The 25,589-nt window shown below is 34.3% G+C and overlaps 2 protein-coding genes and 1 long non-coding RNA gene across 16 annotated transcripts in view; all 3 read left to right on the top strand.

Moving 5' to 3' along the window:
- Nucleotides 1-25,589, top strand: part of LOC109067214 — a 280,709-nt gene that overhangs the window by 125,078 nt on the left and 130,042 nt on the right. The window lies entirely within an intron of this gene.
- Nucleotides 682-5,649, top strand: LOC122139664. Its single transcript, XR_006156477.1, has 4 exons — nt 682-816; nt 2,076-2,409; nt 2,715-2,819; nt 5,613-5,649. It is a non-coding gene; the product is annotated as an uncharacterized LOC122139664 (long non-coding RNA).
- On the top strand, nt 8,991-11,105 carry LOC122139661 (carcinoembryonic antigen-related cell adhesion molecule 8-like). Its single transcript, XM_042738751.1, has 3 exons — nt 8,991-9,120; nt 10,180-10,515; nt 10,599-11,105. The coding sequence occupies exons 1-3, from the start codon at nt 9,072-9,074 to the stop codon at nt 10,973-10,975; spliced, it is 762 nt and encodes a 253-aa protein (XP_042594685.1). The 5' UTR covers nt 8,991-9,071; the 3' UTR covers nt 10,976-11,105.

Below are 25,589 nucleotides of genomic sequence, written 5' to 3' on the forward strand. Positions count from 1 at the left end.
AAAATTATATATATATATAAAAAACTGAATTCAACGCCATTCTCACACGTTCTGCTGCTCACTTCCGGTCTGAAAACCACCGCTGTCACAGCTTCAGTTTCAGCGACGACTGAAAATATCGTCTTGAATGTTGATGTTCACGAGAAGATATTCTTACATACTTGTTCCTAGTGTTATATCTTAGAACACTTTCGATATAGCTAACCCAACTGCAACTGAAATAGATGGTTTGTGCCCTGGTGGGGAAGAAGAAAATGCGATGCCAATTTTAGTTCTATGCATATTTTTGCACCTGATGCTTCTGTTGTTATTTGAAGTTTTGAAGGTGGGGGTACTGCGGTATACACTAAATATTGCATAGAGCATATTTTTTATTAATGATCTGTTTTGTGGTTGTAATGCTTCTGCTGCTCTGCACTTCTGCTTTCTGCTGTATCAGTGATGGAATTAGTTTGTCCATAAAAACATTAAAACCTCCAAATGACTAAACAAATAAAAAAAATAAAGAAAATAAAATCTATATGATATAAACTTAAAAAATTAAAAATAAACTAAACTAAGTCTAACTAAGTATACGAGTCACTTGTTTATTCTTTTGTTATCTCTATCACTGAAAAGTGGTATTAGTGTAAACTGCTGACTGACAGCCAGTCTTCCCTCCTATGAGGAAACTTCCCTCTTTCTTCTTACTCTGTTAAAGTCGTGTAATATCCTGATGTGTCAGTAGAGCCGAGACTCGATCTGACTCTCTTCTGCTGGACTTCGGAGAAATGATGCTCATCTTTGTGCCGCTGCTGCTGCTGCAAACTGCTGCATGTGAGTCAACTTGTTTATAAAAATACCTTTTATTGTGTAGATTGTATTTTACCCTTGGCGCAGACTTTCCATTGAGATATTGAAATTCCGTTTACATGTATTCTTTAGCAGATGCTTATATTCAAAGCAACTTACAAATGAGGAAACATAAAACTAGCAATTTGTTTCAGAGCCAAAACGTGTTCATAGTAAACATTGTGAGGTTTAATAGGCTAGATATGAAACAAGCTAGAGCAGAAATGAAAAACGGAAAGACGTGAAATGATATTTATGTATGTAGTGCCTAGGTTTAAGGTTGTGGAGAGGTCAAGTGCTTATGGTAGAGGTACAGCAAATGTTAATTATTACCTTTAAAAGCCACACTGATCTACTGTAGAGTGACATTTAGTGGAAATGTTCTTAAAGCAAAAATGGCAGGAATTCTCCTGTGATGCATGTACGTGAACTGACTGTTGGACATTTAGTAGAAAGAATAATTAATTAATATAGATGAGAGTGTTGAAAATCATCATTGAAGAGGCCAGTGTTATAACCTTACAGTTTTCAAAAGCTATTTTAGTTTTTGTTTTTGTTAGTGATTATGGTGGTTGCATCCCCAAGTCAATTCACCTTTATACGATACAGATAATGTCAAAGCAACTTCAACAAATTCAAATTAAACTGTAAAGTGAGTTTCAAAGATTAAAGTGTCATTATTCAAATCAAGTCAGTTCAGTGTTGATTCAGTTCATCAACTGTTTCAGTGCTGCATCATCGGGTCGTTTAAAGTTTTCAGTGTAAACACACTACTAACATTATTCATAGTACAGAATAGAATACAGAGTAGTGCACAAGTATGCGTGAATTTGGCTGTACCTAGCATTTTCTGTCTCAGAATTTATTATTGGAATATAAATATGTGAGTGTAGGTGTGTAACTCAGACTAAAGGATTAATCATCTTAAACCGAGGTCAATGAGCGGAGTTCACATGTTTTAGTGGCATCAGCTCACGTGAACTGTTTTTTTTTGATTGTAGAATTAATTTTGTGAAAATATATGAAAATACTTGTCTGTAATCTATTTTTCGGATTTCAGTTTTAAATTATTATTTTTGGGATTCTCAAACATTTATAGTTATTTTATAGATAAAAATGTTTTAGAGTTGATTTTGGTAGATTTCAGTGTGTGTGTGTGTGTGTGTGTGGTGTGTGTGTGGGGTGTGGTGTGTGTGTGTGTGTGTGGTGTGTGTGTGTGTGTGTGTGTGTGTTTTGTTCTTCAGGTCTGGATCGGTTCTGCAGTTTTAATCAATCAGATCCCTGTTACGCAACTCTGGGAGACAAACTTAGTCTGCAGATGCTGGACGCTCGTGAATATGACCTGAAGATACATAAGAGGATAAACAGCACACAAGATGATCCAGTTTGTAGAGTAAAGAATGACAGGATGAGGATGAGTCAGTGTAATCTTTATAATAACAGAACTGATGTGACAGTCATTAATGGGACTCTGATAATAAACCGTGTGATCAGAACAGATTCAGGGAATTACAGATTAACTCTCGTTCACTCAGGACGGCACAGAAAACATCTAGAGACTTCAAGTGATTGTTGAAGGTACAGAAACTCTCTCATCAGACTCATTACAATCTCATGTTCTCCAAAGATCTCACTCTCATGTAAATGAATTATAAAAAATAAAGAACCAATGAATGATAATGACTGATAAAAAGACAGCACAGAAAAAGCTACATATTTTCATACAAAAACTCCCTGTCACCAGAATATTGATATTAAAATATAATTTTATATGTTTATATTTTCATGTTTAAAATGGCTTCTATCATTTAGCTGTTGTAATGAATGAATATTTAGAAGCTGTTTTTATGTTTAGCTTCTGTCTTGTGTTTTTCCTTCCACAGATCATCCAGTGGCTCTGATCGTTTTGGGATGTCTTGCTGTAATTCTTATTGTTCTGGTCATCATCGCATATTACGTTTACAAGAAGAGTCAGCTCAAACCCACAAGTCAGTCTTGAGTTCATGAACCTACAGTATTATATTATTGCCTTTATCACTTTATTCACTTATGTTTGTCCTCTTTGTAAAATTAGATTGGATTAAAGCATTCCTATCAATGAATATATGTAATATAATATGAATTAATCTGCAGTTAATAGACAAAACTGCTTCTGTTTACTGAGGGAATAATTCGCCCAAAAACTATAATTATTTGTTTCACATCTAATTTCCAAACCTGCATGTTGTTGATTTTCCATGGAGTAAAATAATGACAGAATTACAGTAATGCACAGAAAACATCAAATTAAAAAAAATTAAAAATCTTGCCTGTTGTAGTATAAATGATGTTAGTGAATCAGACCAAACGCTCTGCTTTAGAAAAAAAAAAAAAAAAAAAAATCAGCAACTGTCAAGATTTTTTTTAATTAACTTTTACTGAAAAAATAATAAAAACTGAATAGGAATTTGAGCCATTTAGGAGGTCATGGTCTTTTTATAACCTCCCTAAAATTACTGACTACAGCTGTAAGTCACAGTCTGAAGTATGAGACAGTAGTGAGAGAAAAACTGATAAACAAGCATCTGTGGTTTTAATAAAAACACTCTGCCCTGGTGCTGCCACAAGCAAAAAAAAACAAAAAAAAAAAAAAAAAAAACCAAAACCAAGGCGTTTATTTGCTTTGCTGTCATAACACTGTCACCACTGTCCTGACACTAAAATGAAAATATTAAAGTCATGATGAGTCTTGGTGTGTTTGTGAGAGTATAAATATGAAAATAAAATAAAGAAAACATAAATTATGCATATAAAATAAATAGTATAAATGAAATATGCATATAAATGAACAGAATAATAAAATATGACTAAATGAAGAGTATAAAAGAATATGTATATAAAATAAAGTAGTGTGCTTATAAAGTAAGTAGAATAATTGGAATAAAGTATAATTAAATAAATAAAGGGTGTAAATGAGCATTTAAAATAAATAAATAGTATAGTATAAATAAATATGCATATGAAATAAGTTGCTAAATAAATAAAACAAAAATAAAATTAATTTAAGTAAATATGCATACAGAATAATTAAAATACAGTGTATAAAAAATAAATTGTATATAGAATAAATACATTAATAAGAATAAATAAAATATGCATGTAAATTTATATTCGTCACACTTCCATATGTTGAGGAACGAGGAGAACAGGAGCACTTCGAACAACAATAGTCTTTTAATCCAAAATATCCAGGAAGAGTAACACTGGCAGACGGTAAACACAGGAAACACAGGGGTTTTATGACGTTCAATCTCCAACAAACACAACATGAACAGGACTGAGGCTTTTAAACAGGATAATGGGGAAGAACAAAACACACATGGGAATCAAATTAACAATAAGAGGAACATAGGTAATAATAATAATAAATTTATTGTGTATAGCGCCTTTAAAAATTACTTTCTCAAGGCGCTGTCCAAGAAAACTACATAACAGAAAAAAACACAACAATAAAATACAAGATATTATACAAAGCAATAATGCAAAAGAAGATAGATTACAGAACAATCAAATAAAAGCTTCCCTAAAAAAGAATGTTTTAAGCAAGGTTTTAAAAACAGCTAAAGAATTAGCAACCCTAATGTCAGTTGGGGAGAGGTACTGTGCAGTTTTGGGGCATATGAAGTAAAGGCCCTATCACCCCTGGATCGTAACCTTGTTTTGGAGACAGCTAAGAGACCGTGCTGAGAAGAGCGTAAATTGTGAGTTGGCGTGTAAGATGTTAAAAGATCTGCCAAGTACTGTGGAGCGAGTCCATGCAGAGCCTTATATGTAAGCATTAAAATTTTAAAATCTATACAGTATTTAACAGGCAGCCAGTGCAATCTTCAAAACAGGAGTTATATGGTCGCCAGCCCTAGCCCCAGTTAAAATTCTAGCTGCTGAATTCTGCAAGTATTACAATTTATTAAGAGAAGATTTGGATACTCCAACAAGGAGAGCATTGCAATAATCAATTCTTGAGAAAACAAAAGAATTAATGAATTTTTCAGCTACAGAAAAGGACAACATTGGCCGAATACGTGCAATATTTCTAAGATGAAAAAATGCGGTCTTTACCGTGTTCTGGACAAAAGGCTTGACTGTAGAAGCATGATGACTAAAAGAACTAAGAATATCTTTGCGAACGTTATCATTTTTTAAATTGAAGAATTTAAGAAAATCATTGCACATCTGAACTGATGCAAATTGGGTATTCGAACCATCTACTTTCAATAGACTATTAATAATATGAAAAAGCTGCCTTAGGTGCATGGAATGACTAGTTAACAGGGTCATAGAACACATGGGGAGCATAACCACATCAAAACAGTACAGGGGCATGACAATATGTAAATAAATATTAATATATAAATACATGGAGTAAAAGTAAATGTGCTTATAAATAAAATGTAGTTTAAATAAAGCATAAAACACATACAAAAAAAAAGTAAAAAAAAATATGCAAGAAAAGACAAATGTAACTTTATTACAGGGACAAAAAAATAAATAAATTAAAAAATCAATGGAATAATTCACAATATGTTTTTCTCTATAAGAAATATTTATCATAGTAAACCAGTTTATCCCCAGTTCAGGCAGATTTTAAACCATGGTTGTAGGTCACCGCTGATTCTCACCATTTGTAAATCTGTAAACACATGCAATGCTTCATTTACTATCAAGATTAATGCAACAGAAATCATCATGTTTATAATATAGTTATAATCTCATCTGTTTATGTCCTTCTTCTCTTTCTGCAGATGTGGAAAATGCCTTGACGGGCCCTCAGGAGAAGAAGGAGCAAGAGCAAGAGCTTCATTATGGAGAAGTGATATTCACCGACAGAAATGTTCAACAGCAGCCGTATAAAACACAGGAGGAGTGTTTGTACGCTCAGGTGTAGCCGCGTTAGTGTGAAAACTACCACAAGACCACCTGCAGTCAATGCATAGTGTGACTTCACACTTCACTGACATGAAGACACAACAGGACAGCTTTTAGCTGCTTGTGATGAAATGCTCGGCTTAGTGCACATTTTCTTTCCTGTGTGGCAACAGAAAAATACAGCGTCTGATCCAGAACAGAAATATAAAAAGATGAACTCTGATTGACTTTCCAATAAAGCCACTGAAGGGAATCACGACTGCTGTGAACAATTAATGACTTTTTTACATATATAAAATGTCATTCTATGACATACTTTGTTTGTATTCTGTTTCCTTGTGCTGCCTTCCATCCCAGATAGCACACGTACGTCTGCAAGATGTCTGTTAAAGATTGCTTGATCTGGAAAGCATCTACTGTGTACAAACGTCTGACAGATGTCTTTCAGATGTCCGTTTTACATACATTCTAAATCATAAACATCTTAAAGACATCTAATATACGTCTGTCTGTTTGACATCTGATAGGAAACGTCCAATACACGTATTGCAGATGAGCAAACATTCTAAAGGCCCCGGTATACTTCAAACGAAGTTCGTTTTCGTTCTTCGTTTGGGGACAAAAAGAAGTTTGAAAAGGCTGAGCGACGGTATACTGTTTTCGAACATTCCGACACCCCCGCGCTGCTGGAGGCGGGTGTAGATTAATGTAAACATGTGTCGCAATGCTCAAGCCTATCCCCTAACAACGATGTGTAGGCAATCTAGGTGTGAGATGGGCACCAATGGTCAGAATATTATAGACAAAAGAATAATGATTAGCAGCAGTTCAGAGTCAAGTATCATGTTTGCAATGCAAAAGAACCATAATCAGTCCTTTATGGAAAGTGTGAACATTTCATAATCTGTAAAACTTTAGCATGATGTGGAAAAACATTATTGGAGTCAGTTTGTTACTGTATTTTATTATTTATTGTTACACCTTTTTATATTTTATGTGGTGTCATGATTTACTTTTGATAAAAACAAAGGTTTATTATTGTATGTTCGTTTGGCGTTTCATTTATTGTATACCCTTTAAATTTGCTTATTGAAGAACAACAGCAGCAGTATGGTGTAATATTTATTTGAAACATGTATTTGGTACTGGCTACCTTATATCTTTACTCTATCCTTTCATTTTTTTTTATGGCTTTGGAAAACTTGTCTCGGATGTTTCTTTGCGTCGCTTTTTGCATAACTCCGGGTCGTCGACAACAAGCTTCATTGCAATTTCTTTCTAGGAATTAAATGCTTTCTCTTAAACTAAAAATCTCTCCGCGAATGATCGTACAGGTGCAGATATATCTCTGCCAGCTCAGCTATTTGACACTCCAGTGTGTTCATGTTGCTAGTGACTAGGCCGGAGATATTGTTCTCTCTTGCCTGACCTCCGTTGAATGAGAAACAAACTGAAAAAAAAAAAAAAAAAATAGAAGTCAAAGCAGGTGGAGTTTCAGAACACACCGACCGATTGCATAACCACCACGGACCAATGGAAGCTTAAAGGTGTTTAGGAGCCAAACTGAACTCCCCCAGAAAGTTCGCTTTGGTCAGCTGTTTTTAAACTGCTGAAACAAACTCAAAACAAACTTTGTTTCGGCCTGATTTTGTTCGAAATGACGTCATCTCAGTTTGTTCTTCGATTTCGTTTGAAGTATATCAGGGCCTTAACAATATGTCTTGCAGATGTAAATGCAGACGTCTCTGTGATACGTGTGCTATCAGGGTTCACTTTGTTGCCACCTAGTGAACAACAACAAAACAAAAATTGATCCTTTTTACAGCCTGATGACGCGTTTCCAAAGTTATTAACATTGTAAATTTAGCAGAGTTTTTTAATTTATATATATATTTTAATTATTTTACATTTCTAACTTTATTTGTGTTACCAAATTACAGAACACTACGCTGCTGTGTGAGTGTTGAGGGAGAGACAGAAAATTTAACACGATCAACAATAGTCAACTATTTGGAAACCTAGAGAAACATTATCGTGGATTTCTAATTTTGCAAATGGGAACAAAAAAAAATTTACATGGTGTCTTTTGACGACTACCGCTTCCAACTTCCCAAGAAATAAGAGAAGGATTTTAGTTTTGAAATGCTGGAAATGTTGGAAGACTGTTTATGTTCTTCGTACAGATTCAGGTTTCAGTCAGAGACATTGAGGATTCGACTGACTGCTGAACAGAGCTAAAGCTTAAGCAGAAAATTACCTAGTTGTGTTTAAGTGATCTGATGGTTTGTTTAATGCACTTGTAATTGCACCATCAGTGCTGTGCCATAATGAAACAGCCTAGGCTATTTCTGATTCATGAATCTTTTGAATTAGATCAGAACTTTGGAGCAGGTTTGCGATTAATTTCATGAATTGAATGATTTGCGATCTTTGCTCTGAAGTCCTTGACTAGATCTACTTAAAGAAAAGAGAGGTTTAGTGCCAGATTTTTATGTATGTGAAACTTAGCTAGCAGGAGACAAATTAAGTTATATTTTAATATATATTCTCTTTCAAGTAGTTAAATATTTAAAATAAAACATATTTAAAACAGAAAGAAAAGTCAATTACAAAATGAGATTTGGGTGAAAATTTAAACAATCTGACCCACATTTCTCTGTGTTCTTACATTGGCAAAAAGTGAATGAATCATGATGTCAGCTGTGCATCATCATACAACATAATCATGTTACCATTGCTTTAAAATGCACATGATGTTTGTTTAAATGCATACATGATATTTCTAGATACTATAAAGTGTACTGTCTTACAACTTTACTTTCTGATACCATCTCATAAAAAAGAAAAGCTGCTTTGAAACAATATGCAATGTGAAAAGCACTATACAAATAAATGTGAATTAAATTGAATGAGCCGTTGCATTATTGGTTACTGTGCTATTCTGAAGTTAAGGACCCATGAAGTTGACAAATATGACAATACATCTGAACTAGCCTTGCATTGATGGCACACATGGAGGCTCTATATCTCAGCTGACTTTGAAAGTGCAAAAATCGCAACAACATTATTTATTGTTGCAACAAGCTACAGTTTAATATAAATGTTACTTCTTCTTTATCTTCTTCTTCTACACATTTCTCCTAGTGTCACTGTCTGTTTTAGATTTATTTTAGTGCAGACTAACAGCATCAGCAGCAGCATCTTCCTCTATAAGAGGAAACTTCCTCTTCAGATATTTCCTCATTGTGCCGTAAGGACACTTGATGAGAGCCAGAACACAGATCATCACACTCTTCTGCTGGGATTGAGTTCTTCTGAAACTGGACTTTAGAGAAATGATGCTCATCTTTGGACTGATGCTGCTGCTGCTGCAAACTGCTGCATGTGAGTCACTTTCACATCAAACTCTTATGATGCTGGTCAATCAGATCAATCTCTGAAGTAAAACACAGTAATATTCAAGTTTTTTTTAAAACTTATAGTGAAATACTTGGATGTCTTTGATAAATACCGCAAAGTGATAGTTGTGTCTTTAAAAGTTTGTGGTGGTAATTCAGAAATAAACTGCAGGAGTCTGAATTCCCCCCACATCAGAAATCTCCTTCTGTAAAGTATAAGTGCTGATTATGTACCCGGAAATACAAAAAGTACAAATTACTTTATCTTTTCAGGAACTTTTTTTTTTTGCACGTGTATTCTTGTTTTCACGCATTATCACATGGTTCTGCTTTATCGCCGCTAACAGATCTCTAACTTCCACTTTCCTACTTTTTTTGTTGTTTTGCAAATAATATGCCTATATATCAGTAATTATAAATTACATTTGAATCATTTTTGTTGCAGTCATTATTTGCATGAAAATATTTTCTTTACACTCACAATGTGATAGGAGCACAATTCAAAGCAGAAATTTCATAGCAATCCTTGGTATTATTAAACATTAAGATGTCATGGGAAAAATGTTCCAGAAGGAGCGCATGCAACAATTACAAATTTTTCCATTTATATTGTGCACACATACTACCATTTATTTATAAATCCAGATATGTGCTCTGATGTTCTGGCTGGGGCACATGTATTTAATGTAATATGAATTACATTATGAGCAATGATGGATTGGAGATGCTTTTTCTGTGTGTTATACATGTCTTCCACTTGCTATTTTTCCAGTTGTTTTCAAAAAGTGCTTGGGGTATAAAGAAAAACTGCACTTGTTAAACCATTTTATGATGTTTTTAGATGATTACTAAGAACATCATTTGATAAACCTGATATGAGATCAAGAGTCTGATATGTGTCTTCTCCAGAACTTATTATGAATGTTTGTGTTATTGTGTCTGTTGAAATACATGATGAGAGAGATTATATTTCTACCAGCAGTAACACTCTGACTCTGTCTGTTGATTTTGGTAGGTTTAATTTTGTGTGTGTTTTGTTCTTTAGGTCTGGATCAGCTCTGCAGGTTTGGTCAAATACATTCGATCAGTCAATGTTACGCAGCTCTGGGACACAAACTCAATCTGCAGATGAAGCCGTACCCTTCATATACTGAACTTTATTTGTATAAGACGTTAAATGATGGCAGTAGACTGGATGTTTTTAGCATAACAGACAATAAAGAACATAAACATGAATCCATCAGAAACAGATCTGAGTTCTTCTTTGATAATATGACTCTGATCATAAACAATGTGACCAGAGCAGATTCAGGAAGATACACACTAGATGTCATTGAGATAGATGTGATAATAAGCAGTGATCTTCAAGTGATTGTTGAAGGTACACAAACTCTCTCATCAGAATCATTCTGTCCTGACATTGACTCTAGTTATGTGTTGACTGTCATGTGTCCCTCCTTCCAGCTCCTATTGGCTCACTGGAAGTGTCAATCATATGCTCCGCCAATCAGACTTCAGTGTTCTGCTCCTCTAAAGGTGATAAGATCATCTACAGCTGGACTCTGAATGGAAAAATACTAGAAGAAGGACCAATGTTTGGAAACAGCAGGATTGATCTGGATGATAGAACTGATGGAGACATCAGCTGCAGTCTGAAGAACAACGTCAGTCACGCACAGAAGACCATTAGACTCAAACCCTGTCCTGGTGAGATTTTATTACATGAATGTTCATGTGTATACATACATACATACATACATATAAAGCACAGCAGCACCAATGATGAAGAACAGTCAAGTTTCTTAACTGGGCTCTTAATGGACTCTATGCACGGCACGTAACTTCCGTATTTGTGGTGAAATCTCAGGATGCATAAAAGTTTCCGGTCTTTCTACAGCCATGGCATGAGTGCATTACCAGCTGCAATCTTTTGTCAAGGAACGATTAATATAAAACAATATTTATACATTTTATTGTTATAATATTACAAAGTATACCACAGTAATATGCTTATTTAATGAAGAGTTCCAGAAAGTTAAACATCCATAAGGGAGGTTTGTCCCACTATTGCTGTGTCCCGTTTCGTGAGGCTTCTCAAAGGTTTTTTCACACTTCTCCCCTGGATGAAGAAACTTGCAACAAGTTCTACACAGTATTAGATGTAATGATTTTAACATCACTTCTGATCCTACAGTTGCCACATAAATAAACACTTAAACATACCATTACACAATTACCGAGCACAATATACTCATATACTTCACTATACTGCTGAGCACGATGTAGGCCTATTGTGAATTCTTGTCGCTGTGGTTGCCTGTTAGTTTAAAAACCTCTTCTGTGGGTCTGGGCAATACGTGTTAACGAGTTAATAAATATTTCCCCTAAGAATAAAAATGTCATCATATACTCACCTTTATGCTGTTGTAAACCCATATGGCTTTCTTTCTTCATTGGCATACAGGGTAACACTTTACATTACGGTTTCCTTTATAAAGGGTTTATAAACGTGTTAATAAATGAATAATACCTCACTTACAAATGCATTATAAATCATTGCTAAGCAGCTATAAATGCATGAGTAAAAGGGTGATTTTTATGCAATACCTGCCAAATACTGAGCCATGTTTAGCTCACATGTTATAAATGCTTAACGAATATATATTTTTAAATAGTTATTTCACTCAAAACCAGATTCCTGATTCATTTCATTATGCAACAAAAATATACTATTATAGCAAGACTGAAGGGTGTTGTATTCATGGTTTTCTCTTTTATATCTCATGACTCGCGTCACTTTTCTTACAATGTTTCCTACCAGAATCTACTCTGTACCTTACCCATGATTCTCCACAAAAGTCCATAATGCCTATCCACAGCAATGATCAGAAACCAATATATTTTGTTTATCAAGATGAAATTATCATCTTGATTTTTATAAAAAATAATAAAAGCACACCCATGACTTGATGAGATATTAATATTGAAAATTTTAATTCCAATATTACCTGTGAACCTTAATGTAATAAGCCATTGATTGATGATTTATAAACTTTAATAACCTGTGAAAGCGAACCTTACTGTAAAGTGAACATCTGTGAACCAGTTATTAATGAGTTATAAACATTAATAAACTTAATGTAAAGTGGACACAATAATAATTTATTTATTGATTAATTGATTATTATTGCACACAGAAAAAGTTAGTATTTTCTGGTGAAATATTTTTTTCACAAACAACCACTCAACTTGAAACAAAAAGATTAATCTTTTCTTTTACAGCACAGTAGAACAAAAATGTTACTGAGCATAGCTTCACACACAAAAGTGGCTTATAAAAGTAAACTCACATTATAACTAAGAATCAAATCTGTACAACAAAAATATTTGATAAATGCAAAATCAATAAAGGCACACCTAAATATTTTTTTAAATCTAATTTAACAGTTTTGAGAAAATAATTAAATCAATGACTGACATCACCGTTACAGAACATTATCATATTAATAAGCAATCAGTAATTATTTTTTGATATCATGATAAAACTCACAGTAACTTTAGTATTTGTTCATCCACACTCGCAGTAACGAAACCTGTGCGCGAGCAAACCGTCGCGGGAGTGCCAGAGTGGTTATTTATTTGTATGGTAACAAATTAATTCTACTAACAAAGCGATTACACATATAAACACTTGAAAAATATACGCTGCAGTGTCACCTCACAGCTAGCTGAGCAGTAAAATTAATAAACACACTGTGAGAGCACGCTTCAGAGCACGCTAGGACAGTCCAAACAGCGTGACTTCTTCTTCTTCTTTGAAAACGTGACTTTACATCAGATGCTCGCTAGCGCCATTTACAGGCTTTGGTGACACACGGACAACTGCAGACACACAGGATTTAGTGATGTGATCCTGAAACAATATAACAAAAATGCATTATATGCATTGAAAATTCTTTTAATTAGTAGTAGCAGCTACTTCTAATTAAAAATAAAAATAAAATAAAATAACATATTTGTCACTGATTGTATTGAAGGGCAGTGAGGAAGCAGGATTCAGATGCAGCAGTACCTACTTTTTTTGTTAAGAAGATTATTGATCTCAGGGAAAAAGTAGAAACAACAAATCATTCTGTTGCATTAATAATTAATAAATGATGTGCACTTTACTTTAAAGTTCACTTCCACAGGTTAATGATGTTCATAACTCATTAATAAATGGTTCACATGTGTTCACTTTACATTAATGTTCACTTCCACAGGTTACTAACGTTTGTAACTCATTAATAAATGGTTCACAGGTGTTCACTTATTAAGGTCCTAGGTTTGTGCCAGCTCTGCTCCATTTTCAGTGTAGCTCTGTACAGGAGGAACTGCACTGACTTTCAGTTCTGAATAGTGTGCTGTCTGGTGCAATTTATGGATGGGAGTCCTTTTAAACAAAATATAATTACATTGGGTGACATATTGAATTGATTTCAGATACATTTTAAATTACTTTCAGTTGCATTTTAAATTGTTACATTGTAAATTAAACTATATTTAAAATCAATTATGAAGAATTAGTCTATATAATGTTACAAACATGCCAATACACTGTAAAGAGTTCAAGTAATATTTAAAGGATGTCTCTATCCCTCTTAACCATTTCTGATCTTGTTGGTTTTTTTACTGAACAGCTTCACAATGTTTATGTTAGGGATTCTTGGAAAACTGCTATTATTAAATACTGCATAATCATTCAATTTAAGCTTCAGGTTACAGATAATAAAATAATTTTAAATATAAGAAAGAACTGTCAGAAACTGTCAGACTTAAGGTATCGATTTACCGATACATGGCAATCTAATAATGGACGAGCAGTATTTAAAATACTTTATATCAAGTGAAAGATGTTCCTATCACAGCAAAACACGTATCAGAGCCACAGATGCAAATAAACGTGGATTACCGGGAGCCCTGCTGTTATTGTTACTATCTCTTAGGAGTTATAAAAACCTGAGGTGAATGGAGTTTAAAGCTAAACTCTATTTAAGTGCTGATCAAATCGGTGCAGCAGCATTATCCAGCCTTATTAACTAGATTTGTTAGAAGACTATAGCACAATACTCACCCTAAAGTTGTCGATGTAACTTGAAACATTTAATGCCCTTCTCCGTGTGATGAAATTAATTTACAGTAATCCGGGGAAATTCTTGTAAGCGGAAAAATCATCTTCTCCTTTTGTCATTTTGAAAGCTCTATAAGGAACAATGGCTCCCAGTGCAGCACCGGATGTAAGTAAGCACCCTGAGGAAAAACGTGGAAGTGACCGTGCATAGAGTCCATTCTTGAAAAGCATAGCAATCACTAGTTTGTTTCAGCTTGATCTCAGCAGTTGAATTGTGTTGATGTGCTCAGAGAGAAAGCAGGTGATTCTGTGCTGATGTTTTATTTCAGAACAAAACTACTGCAGCAGTGACCTCTAGTGTGACCTCTGCAGTGACCAGCAGCACACAGGACACCAGAAGGTGGTATGGGTTTAACAAACACACTCCCTGGAAAACATGAAGGATGGGTTTTGTTTTGTATCCAATCCTTCTTTCTCATTTTCTCAGTGTCTCTGGTGTTTGTGTTGGTCTGGTGTCTTCAGCTGATGGTTCTGTTGGGTCTGTTAGGAGCCTTTCACATCTACATGAGACACACATCAGGTGAGAGACCATTTATCATCATCATTATGGATTTGACATGCAGATATTAAGAGAGTGAAGATGATGATGATGATGATGATGATGTGATGCTTTTAGGAAAGAAGCAGAAAGATCAGAAAGTGAGGATGACAAGATTGAAAGAAGGACATGAACACACAGCAGAAGATTCATGAGAGCAGCAGCAGATCATTAAATCTATGAGAAATGACTTCCTATAATGTCACCGATTCTCACATCAATCCAGCTTTCATCTGTTTTTTATTTTTTTGAGCCAGATCTGCTAGATTGTGAAGACATTCTTTGTTTATTTTCACATTTCTGCTCTTAGGGTTAATTTTCAGTGTCTATTTAGATGTTTTATCTGTTTGAAGCTCTTGATCCATTTCTCAGTTTTGGGGTGCCTTTTAAAGTGACTTTTTAGATGACTTTTAACTTGTTTAATTTGTGCATTTGTAAATGGAGTCAGTGTTGGAAATAACATGCATTGAAATAAAACTGTATTTGCAGTCAAAAGTGACAAGTGTATTGAATGTTCACTTTTTTACAGTCAATTAATATTCTACAAGTGAATGCAGTCAATTAACATTTTAAGCAACAGAAAGCACACAATTAATTTGAACTGACATAAAAAACAAAGGACAAAAAACAACACACACCCAGAAATCAAATTAATTTTAATAATTAGTCCAACTGTAACTTGTTTTCCCCTGAAGATGTTGCTAATAACAAAGAAAGTGTTAAATGATTAGACTTGTATTATTTTACATTATAGACTTATGTAATACTTTGACATTAGTTGTGGTTTCTCATCGTTCAGTCATTTTCAGTTTTTGATCTCTGCTGTTTGTAGACTATCCATGGTAAATTCTAGCCAGATGACTAGTTCAAACTCAGCAACATTGGGCCTGATTATTGCAGCAACAAGCTAAAATTACTCCTCAGCACATGATATGTGAACCTTCTTCTGTGTTTTTACGAACACGGGGTAAACATTGTATTGATAAAGCAAAAACACAAATTTGAACACTGATGTTTTAATTACTCATTCTTAATATTTTAATTAATAATCTTTTTTTTTTCTTTAAATGTTTAATGAATTATTTGTTAATTTTAGCTACAACAAAACAACAACACATTTATTTATAGAGCACATTTAAACACAATCAAGGTTGGCCAAAGTGCTTTACAAAGAAATAAAACACAAAAGAAAACAAGAAAATCAACAAACCAAATAAAATCAGCAGAATACTGCAGGAAAACATACACTGTAAAAAAATTCAAGCTGTTTCAACTAATATTATTTAGAAACTAATTCCACAGAAAATTCTCTACGTTCAGTCAGTTTCTGTCTTCAAAGTGTTGCCTGTTATTTTTTAGTTGGCTCAACCTTTACTGAAATAGTTTTATAGTACATTTAACTAATGTTGTAATTGGTCAAACATTTAGAAAACTACAGCAAATTGTGTCAATTAAAATGTAACCATTCACTCCATGTGTTTCATATGTTACCTCAACTAAGATTTATTATTTGGGCATCATAATTTGGGCACATGAATGTCCATGTTTTCCTGGACTTTCAATAAAAGAGAAAAAACTTAGAGAAACTGATAACGGCGGTCAGAAAAGAAAGCGATATCAAATTTACCATCCCTCCCACAGACGCTGCAATGAGTCAATGTGATTGTCTCACTTCAGTTCCTGAGAGATGGTGGTTCCCAGGAATCTGAATGACTCCACTGCAGCCCCAGTGCTGTTCATGATGGTGAGTGGAGGGAGTGCAGGGGGGTTTCTCCTGAAGTCCACAATCATCTCCACTGTTTTGAGAGTGTTCAGCTCCAGGTTGTTAAGACTGCACCAGACAGCCAGCTGCTCAGCCTCTTGTCTGTAAGCAGACTCGTCACCGTCCTGGATGAGAACGATGTCTGTAGTGTCGTCTGCAAACTTCAGGAGCTTGACAGAGGGGTCCTTAGATGTGCAGTTGTTGGTGTAGAGGGAGAAGAGCAGTGGGGAGAGAACACATCCCTGAGGGGCACCAGTGTTTGCGGAGCAGCTGTTGGACATGAATTTCCCCAGTCTCACTAACTGTTGCCTATCTGTCAGAAAGCTGGTGATCCACTGACAGATAGAGCTAGGAACAGAGAGGCTGGGTCAGTTTGGTCTGGAGGGCTGTTGGGATGATGGTGTCGAAAAGCCGAACTAAAATCCACAAACAGGATCCTCACATAAGTCTCTGTTTTGTCCAGATGTTGCATGATGAAAGTTGACTGCATCATCCACGGACCTGTTTGCTCGGTAAGCAAACTGCAAGGGGTCCAGTAAGGGGTCCAGTGATGGTCCTTCAGATAAGCCAGAACCAGTTTTTCAAATGACTTTCATAACGACAGATGTTAGAGCCACAGGTCTGTAGTCATTAAGTCCTGTTATCTTTGTGTGTGAAGTTTTGAAGGAAAAAATAGGGCAAAGTTTTGAAATGTATATGTAAGACCGTAAAAAACACTGTAAAAGACTACAAGCGATTTATCTCATGATAAAACAGTTCAAAGTGTGTGTGTGTTGTTCTTCAGGTCTGGAGTTCAACTGCAGTTTTTATCAATCAAATCCCTGTTACGCAGCTCTGGGACACAAACTCAGTCTGCTGATGGTGCTGGACACTAGTGAATATAACCTGTGGTTCCGTAAGGGGAAACACATAACCTGGTCTGGGGAAGCCATCTGATGTTCCATCCGTCGACAACTGGTTCTTCTGTTTCTGTTTCCACAGAGCCTGGACTCCCGGCGCCGTGGTGGTCAGCTAGAATACCTGGTAGACTGGGAAGGCTATGGCCCGGAGAAACGGTCTTGGGTCCCCAGTGATGACATTCTTGACCCCACTCTGCTGGAGGCTTTCCATTCTACACATCCCGACCGTCCTGCTTCCCTAGAGGTAGACCACCATGACATCGGGGTCCTCGTCCCTCAGGAGCGGGCCGTGGGAGGAGGGGGTACTGTCACGGATAGGCCAGGCTCACTCACTACCCAATCACAGCGCACACCCTCACCTGAGTTTTAAGTACACACACCTGTTCCATATGATCGCCCTCATCAAGACTGTTTCATAAGGACATATCTCACATCACTCCAGTGTCCGGTCTCGTTGATACAAAGTGGACTCTTTATGCTACTCCAGCCAAAGATTGATAACCTTTCCTTCCTTGTGTACTCATTCTCCTGTGCTCCTCTCCAGCATCTGTCTCCTCCATTGTCCAGTCACATCCAACAGTGAGGTGTGGTGCTATCTACCATCCAACTACCAACCATTCCACGAGCTCCTGTAAGATAAAGAAGCATTATTGCTGACCAATATATAATTCTGGGAACCTATCCATTGTTAACTACCCACTCAACTCCCATTCTCCTTTCTGCCTCTGTTGCCATCAATAAATATACCTGTTGATTCTAATCCTCTGTCTGTGTCTCCTTCAATAACACATTGTTGACTGGTGAAATGATTTGCAAACCCGCCTCCGAAATTTCGATCTGAATCAAAAAAGATTCATGAACCTGCTCCGATATTCCAATCTGAAAATGATCGTTCACAAAACATTATTCAGATCGGAACTTCAGAGCATGGATTGTGAATCATTTGATACACATCGGGACTTCGGTTTGGGTTGAATCGTTTAATTCAGATTAATTAATTCGGATTAATTGGATCTACAGAGCAGTGTATCACAAATCTTTTTTCTCTGATTTCTTTTTTTGAAGATTAGTAACAAAAACAATAACTCACTTCAATGTCTGACTTGTATTAAAATGTCCATAAGCTTTTTATGAAATTTGAATTAACTCAATCTGTTGCTTTACCTCGTTTATATTAGGGAGAGAAACCTATAGTTTCCAAAGTTGGACCATCACTTTTGCCATAATTTTCAAGGGTGTGGAATTTAGTAGAGATGCTATGACATGTCCCAACTGTCACAAGTTCGAAATAGACCCAAAAAGCAAAAGATGGTTAATGATTTATTGAAATAAAAGAGAATAAATGCAAAACACAGGCTGTCTGCCGATCACAGGTCATCTTGGTGAACCACAGAACAGGAAAAACAAAATCCCAGACTGAAACCAGGCAGGATGAACGACGCAGGTAAGCGGTCAGGTAGTGCTCGCAGAGTAAAGACAAGTGGCTCCACCAGGCAGTAACCGCAGCACAGAGAATCAGACTTGACTCCAGGAAAGCCAGAGCAGGGGCAACTCATCTGACCATATACGCACTGACAGGACAAGAATCAGTTTGGTGTAAGTGGCAGTGGGTGATAATAGACTGGAAATGTACCAGTTTTATACCATTGTGCTGACAAAGTCAGTTTTTCATTTTTTTTGTGTGTGTGTTTGTGTTCAGTGTTCACAATTGGGGTTATCTTTTTTAGTTTTGTAAGTAATAGTTCTTGTCCCTGGGTGAAGAATTTTCCTTCAAGTTGTTAATTTTTGGGCCTAAGTATTCTGTTCGAAAAAAAAAATGTGTTGGTTTTCATGATTTTTTTATCTGGTACTGCAAAAATTAGCCCTTTTGGAAGACAAGGAAAAATAAACTGTTGGGGCAAGGGAGCAATAAGTGTTGTACCCATGTTTTTGGGGCTTTTCGCATCTCGACTGAGAGTGGAGGTATGCTACTATAAGCTGGTAGAGTCATTGACAAAGTTTATAGAATTATGGGGAATAAAATGAAGTATTATGTACACTGCATGATGATGAGTTTGTTTTGATGTTTTGAAAGAAAAATGTGATTAATGTAATTTAATTGTAAAAAATATAAGGTGAACTTAAAATTATACCTTCTCTCTCTCTCTCAGTGTATTTAATGTAAAAGAAACTCCCCCCTCATCTGGGGGAAACGTCCTCTTTCTTTCTTTGGTAAAAGTCATGTAATTTCCTGATGTGTCAGTAGAGCTGCTGTCTGTCAGTGAAGACACTGAATGAGACTCGATCTGAGACTTTCTGCTGGGATTGAGTTCTTTTGAAGCTGGACTTTAGAGAAATGATGCTCATCTTTGGACTGATGCTGCTGCTGCTGCAAAACTGCTGCATGTGAGGGTCACTGTTCACATCAACACTCACATCTTATCACGCTGACTCAGATCAATTCATCTGCATGAAATCTATAGTTCATTAAGAGGTCTGCAACTGATTTATATCGGTACGTCGTTTTGCCCTTTCTTGACCTGTGTATTAGTGGCAAGTATTAAACATGTCAGACCGGAAAGTGTTTAAGTCACCAGTAAAAAGAGAGGGACTGATTTAAGACCCATGAAAATCCCCCCAAGCGCATAGTATAGTCTGTTATACAGTCTTTTAGACCCATATAACCCAATTGATTTTTGATCTATATAGAAAATTACATAGCATTCACTGACTGATTATAAAGATATACCTCCCTTTTAAGAACTTGCAAACTAAAGTTAACAGTTATTGTACACTCTTTGCTGCATGCTGTTCTTTGCACACGGTTATCTTTGCCGATTTTCTGCTCTTAGCCTAGATTCTCCTGTCCTTGTAACTTGCTCTTTTTTAAAACCCTACAATTCCAATCGGTTCTGCTCTCCCAATTCTCAAAAAATGCTGCATACCAATCTGACCCTAAAATCATGTGTTCTGCCGTCTCGCATTGGGTAATTGCAATGACTGCATCCTGAAGACAGATTTATATAGACTTCATATTTTATGTGATTTATAAAGGTTTTATTAGCACAAACTAATTTATTATCTGAAAAAAACTATATTCATCTACACTCGATTAGTCACGATGTGGGAAATCGTTTTTTATTTTTTCCCGTATTTATAAGCCTTAAATGGCACAAAATCGATCACATCAGGTAATCTGTAATGTGTAGGCTTGTTTTACGCTCTTGGGGCCACCAGGTGGTATGGTGAAGAAAATTAATCCTCGCGAAAAATAATACCCTTTTTGTGGATCCCCCTGGCTGAAAAGTCTTCAATGATTTGTATACGGATTCATCTTGCCCTCAATACGGTGTGTGAAACGCTTCGAGGTAAAAAATAGCCAAGTTAAGAGCTTTATTTGAACACCTTTTGTAAACACAATATTTTGTGTAACTATAACCTTTCTCTCCAGTTGTCCCTATGACCAATATTAATTGCTTCTAAGGAATGTGAAAAAAAGCAGTTGCAAAATGTTTTACAACATACACATAAACCATGTCTGTTCCAATTAAATGTGCAAACACTGAAACATTTTACACAACTACGTGGTGATAACAGGATTCTTTATTAAATGGAGGCTTATAACCACACACGTTTTCCTCCAAATCTCATGATTTCGGGGCAAATAAGTTCTTGAAAGTGACGAATATGGTGGGGTATGTTTAGTCTCAAAATACAGCTTCAATGCAAGGATTGCAAAGGCACGTGTGAATGTTATTGTGTGAGAGACAGTTGATCTCTATCTGACACAGGAATTCAGCAGTAGAAGATTTGTTGAACATCAATCGGAAGATGAAGGCTTTAGCTAACGCAGCATTAAAAAGTTAACCTTGTTTTGAAAACTTACCAAACACGTACATGAAGTAATATATATAAAAAAACACAAACCAATCATTCTCAACCTGTGAAATGGCATCCATAATTTCTGTCAGGAACTTTAATTCTTGCTGTTTTTAACACTGCATGTTTGGAAAACTCATTGGTTTTACTTGACTGGATCCTTTCGTAACCAAACACCGGCTGTGTGATGTTAAGATAAGCACAACTATTTCATTTGTGTAAATGGCAAAGCAGAATTATTGGAATGGGCACCTAACCTCGAAACCACTGATATTTGCGAAAATTCTATATAGGTTTCAAATTAAAACATACCTGTACACTTTTGCCATGTATTTAGTGATTGAAACGCATCTAACAGTCTCTCATCACACATTCAGTTGTCCTGCACTAATGTTCATCAGCAGCTGCATAAGTGTAAGATGACGGACCGGATTGGATCGGGCGGGGTGCCATTACTTGTGTGATATTTTTAAAACATGAGTATGTTCCGATGAGTATGACCGCAATTAGCACATTAATAAAAACCTCTAGTTGCATATGACATTAAGAGTCTGTTTAAAAAGGATCTAGTAAAGGAAGTTTCTGGTCTGTCACAGTTCTATATTAGTGGAGTGTTTAAAATGTGAGAGGAAGTGGTGTGTTTCTTTCGTAAGGCCTGTTGGGCTGAAAGTTTTGATGAAGGATTAATCAAAAATGAGGGTCCAGGTCCAGTAAATCTGATGTAAGGAAAGATCAAGACATGATTATATAAACAGAAGAAATATCATCCAGGTTAATGGGAATTGGACCGAAAGTGGCTGACAAAGTCAATTTCTGATTTGTCCCCCCCAGATAATGAGAAATGACAATAAGGGGTTGGGCGGCAGTGGGTTGGGAAAGAATGATAGTTACATTCGAAATCAATCCACATTTCGCTTTGGCTTTTGATGAGGCCATACCATAAAAAAAAAAAAAAAAAAAAAGCGGTATATTACAGTCAAAAAGCATACCTTTAACAGTTATGTTTTACGACACACTAAAAAGAGCTTTAAATATGACCAGTTAATGCGATACAGTCAGTATCTGCTTCATGAGTAGTAAGTCTGGGAGCCATACAAATCAACAAAAATTGTTATGATGAAGATGAGCATATGAGATGCACTGAGATCAAATCAAGAGTTGCCTGAATGTTTCTCAGCGAACTGTTAATTCTGTAATGTTTGTGTAATTGTGTCGATTAATGATGATGTTTCATTTTGGTACATTATATTGTGATGTGTTTTTGTTGTTTGTTTTTTTTTGTTTGTTTGTTTTTTGTTGTTTTTTTTTTTTATTTTTTTTTTGTAATTGTGTTGTTTTTGGTTTTTTTTTTTTTTCCTTGTTTTTTTTTGTTTTTTTTTTTTTTTTTTGTTTTTTTTTACAAATTTTGTTTTTTTTTGTTTTTTTTTTGTTTTTTGTTTCTTTTTGTTTTTTTTTTTTGTTTTTTTGTTTTTTCATTTTTTTGTTGTCTTTTTTTTTTTTTTCTTTTTTCTTTTTTTTGTCTTCGTTTTTTTTTTTTCTTTTTTGTCTTCTTTTTTTGTTTCGTGTTTTTTTGTCTTTTTTTTTGTTTTGTCTTGTTGTTTTTTTTTTTTTTTTTTATCTTTTTTTTTTCTCTTTCATTGTGTTTTGTTTCTTTTTTTTTTTTTTTTTTGTGTTTTTTGTTTTTTAGATTTTTTTTTTGCTTTGTTTGTTTTTTTTTTCTTTTTTTTTTTAGTTTTTTTTTTTGTGCTTTTGTTTTTTTTTTTTTTTTTTTGTTTTTTTTTTTTTTTTTTTTTGTTTTTTTTTTTTTTCTTTTTTTTTTGATTTTTTTTTTTTTATTTAATTCTTGTTTTTTTTTTTTTTTTTTTTTTTTTTTTTTTTTTTTTGTTTTTTTTCTTTTTTTTTTTTTTTTTTTTGTGTTTTTACACTTTTTTTTTATGTCTTTTTTTTTTTTTTTTTGGTTTTTTTGTTTTTTTTTTTTTGTTTTTTTTTCTTTTTTTTTGTTTTTTCTTTGTTTTGAAATTTTTTTTTTCTTATTTTCTTTTTGTTTTTTTTTTGTTTTTCTTTTTTGTTTTGGGTTTTTTTTTTTTTTTCTTTTTTTTTCTTGTTTTTTTTTTTTTTTTTTTTTTTTTTTTTTTTTCTTTTTTTTTTTTTTTTTTTTTTTTTTTTTTTTTTTTTTTTTTTTCTTTTCTTTTTTTGTCTTTTTTTTTTTTTTTTTTTTTTTTTTTGTCTTGTTTTTTATTTTTATTTTTTTACTTTTGCTTTTTTTTTTTTTGTTTTTTTTTCATTTTTTTTTTTTTTTAGTTTTTTTTTTATTGTTTTTTGTTTTTTCTTTTTTTTTATTTTTTTTTTGATTTTGTTTTTTTGTTTTTTCTTTTTTTTTTTTTTTTTGGTTTATTTTCCTTCTTTGTTGTATTTATTTGTTTCTTTTTTCTGGTTTTTCTTTTTTGTTTTTTTTTTTTTTTTATGATTTTTTTATGTTTTAATTTTTTTTTTGTTGTTTTTTTTTTTTTTTCTTTTTTTCTCTTTTCTTTTTTTTTTTTTTTTTTCTCTTTTTTTCTTTTTTTTTATTTGTTTTTTTTTTTTTTTTTGCTTACTTTTTTTTGTTTTTTTTTTTTTTTTTTTATTGGTTCAGTATTGGTCGATTTGTTTTTTTGGTTTTTTTTGTTTTTTTTTTTTTTTTGTTTTTTTTTTTTTTTTTTTTTCTTTTTTTTTTTTTTGAGTTACAGCATTTTGTTTTTTTCTTTTTTTTTTTTTTTTTTTTTTTTTTTTTTTTTTTTTTTTATGTGTTTTTTTTTTTTTTTTTTTTTTTTTTTTTTTTTTTTTTTGGTTTTTTTCTTTTTTTTTTTTCTTGTTTTAGTTTTTATTTATTCTTGTTTTTTTTTTTTCTTTTTTTTTATTTTTTTTTTTTTTTTTTTGTTGTTCTTTTTTTTTTGTTGTTTATTTTTTTTTGTTCTTTGATTGTTTTTGTTTTTTTTTTTTTGTTTTTTTTTTTTTCTTCAGGTCTGGAGTTTAACTGCAGTTTTGTCAGTTGGTCCCTGTTACACAGCTCTGGGGACAAACTCAATCTGTGATGGTGCAGGATGCTAGGGAATATGATCTGAAGATAATAAAGAGAATAAAACAAAACACAGCAGTGATCCAGTTTGTGAGTAAAAGAATGGCAGGATGATGGATGAGTGAACTGTGATCTTTATAATACAGACCTGAAGTGACAGTCATAAATGGATTCTTGATAAAAACGTGTGCTCAGAACAGGTTAGGGGAATTACAGATTAAATCTCGAGAGCTAGCGGGTCAGAAAAACATCTTGAGATCTTCCCCTGTAGGTTGAAGGTAAAGAAAATCTCACAGATATTACAAATTCATGTTCTCCAAAGTATCTCACTCTCATCAAAGAACAGTTGAATGAATCTGTGAAAGGTTTTTATTCGGCTGTAGCCACGTAACACACTTCCGACTCCAGGTATAGTACGAGTAGTTGGGACCAGAACAGATTTCTGTTTGTATGTGACGCGTGATGTGTCTTCACTCCAGCTCCGTACGGCTCAGTGGAAGTGTCAATATCTGTTTACGCAGTGGGGGATGAGGTGGGCTGCTCCTCTTAAAAATGGGGGGGAAGCATTCCTGGGCTACAGTTTGTGATCTGAACATGGACAGATCTCATGATGGATGGAAACAGCAGCATTGATACTGGATGAGGGGAACTGATGATTAGACATTCAGCTGCAGCGTGAAGAACCAGTCATCATGCACAGAGACAATTTAGACGCAAACCCTGTCGTGGTACCATGGTCAGTTCATCTACAGATATAAAAAATCCTATCACCCACTAACTAGAGACCAGTGTGCTAAAGATCAGGTGTGATGTATCTTAAGATTTAATCTTTGAAAATGATTATTATAATATTCGTAAATCATATCATAGCTTCATGGTCTTCATGGACATTGATTTATCATGATTTCTGTTTTCATCTTCCCTCTGTATGACTATCTACTGGTGTAGAACATATTCTAGTAATATATGTTACCTCAGTAAATGAGATAGTCAACAAAGATATTGTTTATAATTAAATGTGACAATTCAGAATGGTCTATGTGTATTAAAGAGTGGAATATATAGGGAAATAAAGTGCTCACTGTGAACAGCAAAATGGTCAACACTTATTATAGTCCAAAAAGTGACAGGTTTTTCTCTAGAAACTCTTTGATGGCTATGAATGAAGAAAAC

The sequence above is a fragment of the Cyprinus carpio genome, chromosome B14 (genome assembly GCF_018340385.1).
Source record: "Cyprinus carpio isolate SPL01 chromosome B14, ASM1834038v1, whole genome shotgun sequence".
Classification (NCBI taxonomy): Eukaryota; Metazoa; Chordata; class Actinopteri; order Cypriniformes; family Cyprinidae; genus Cyprinus; species Cyprinus carpio.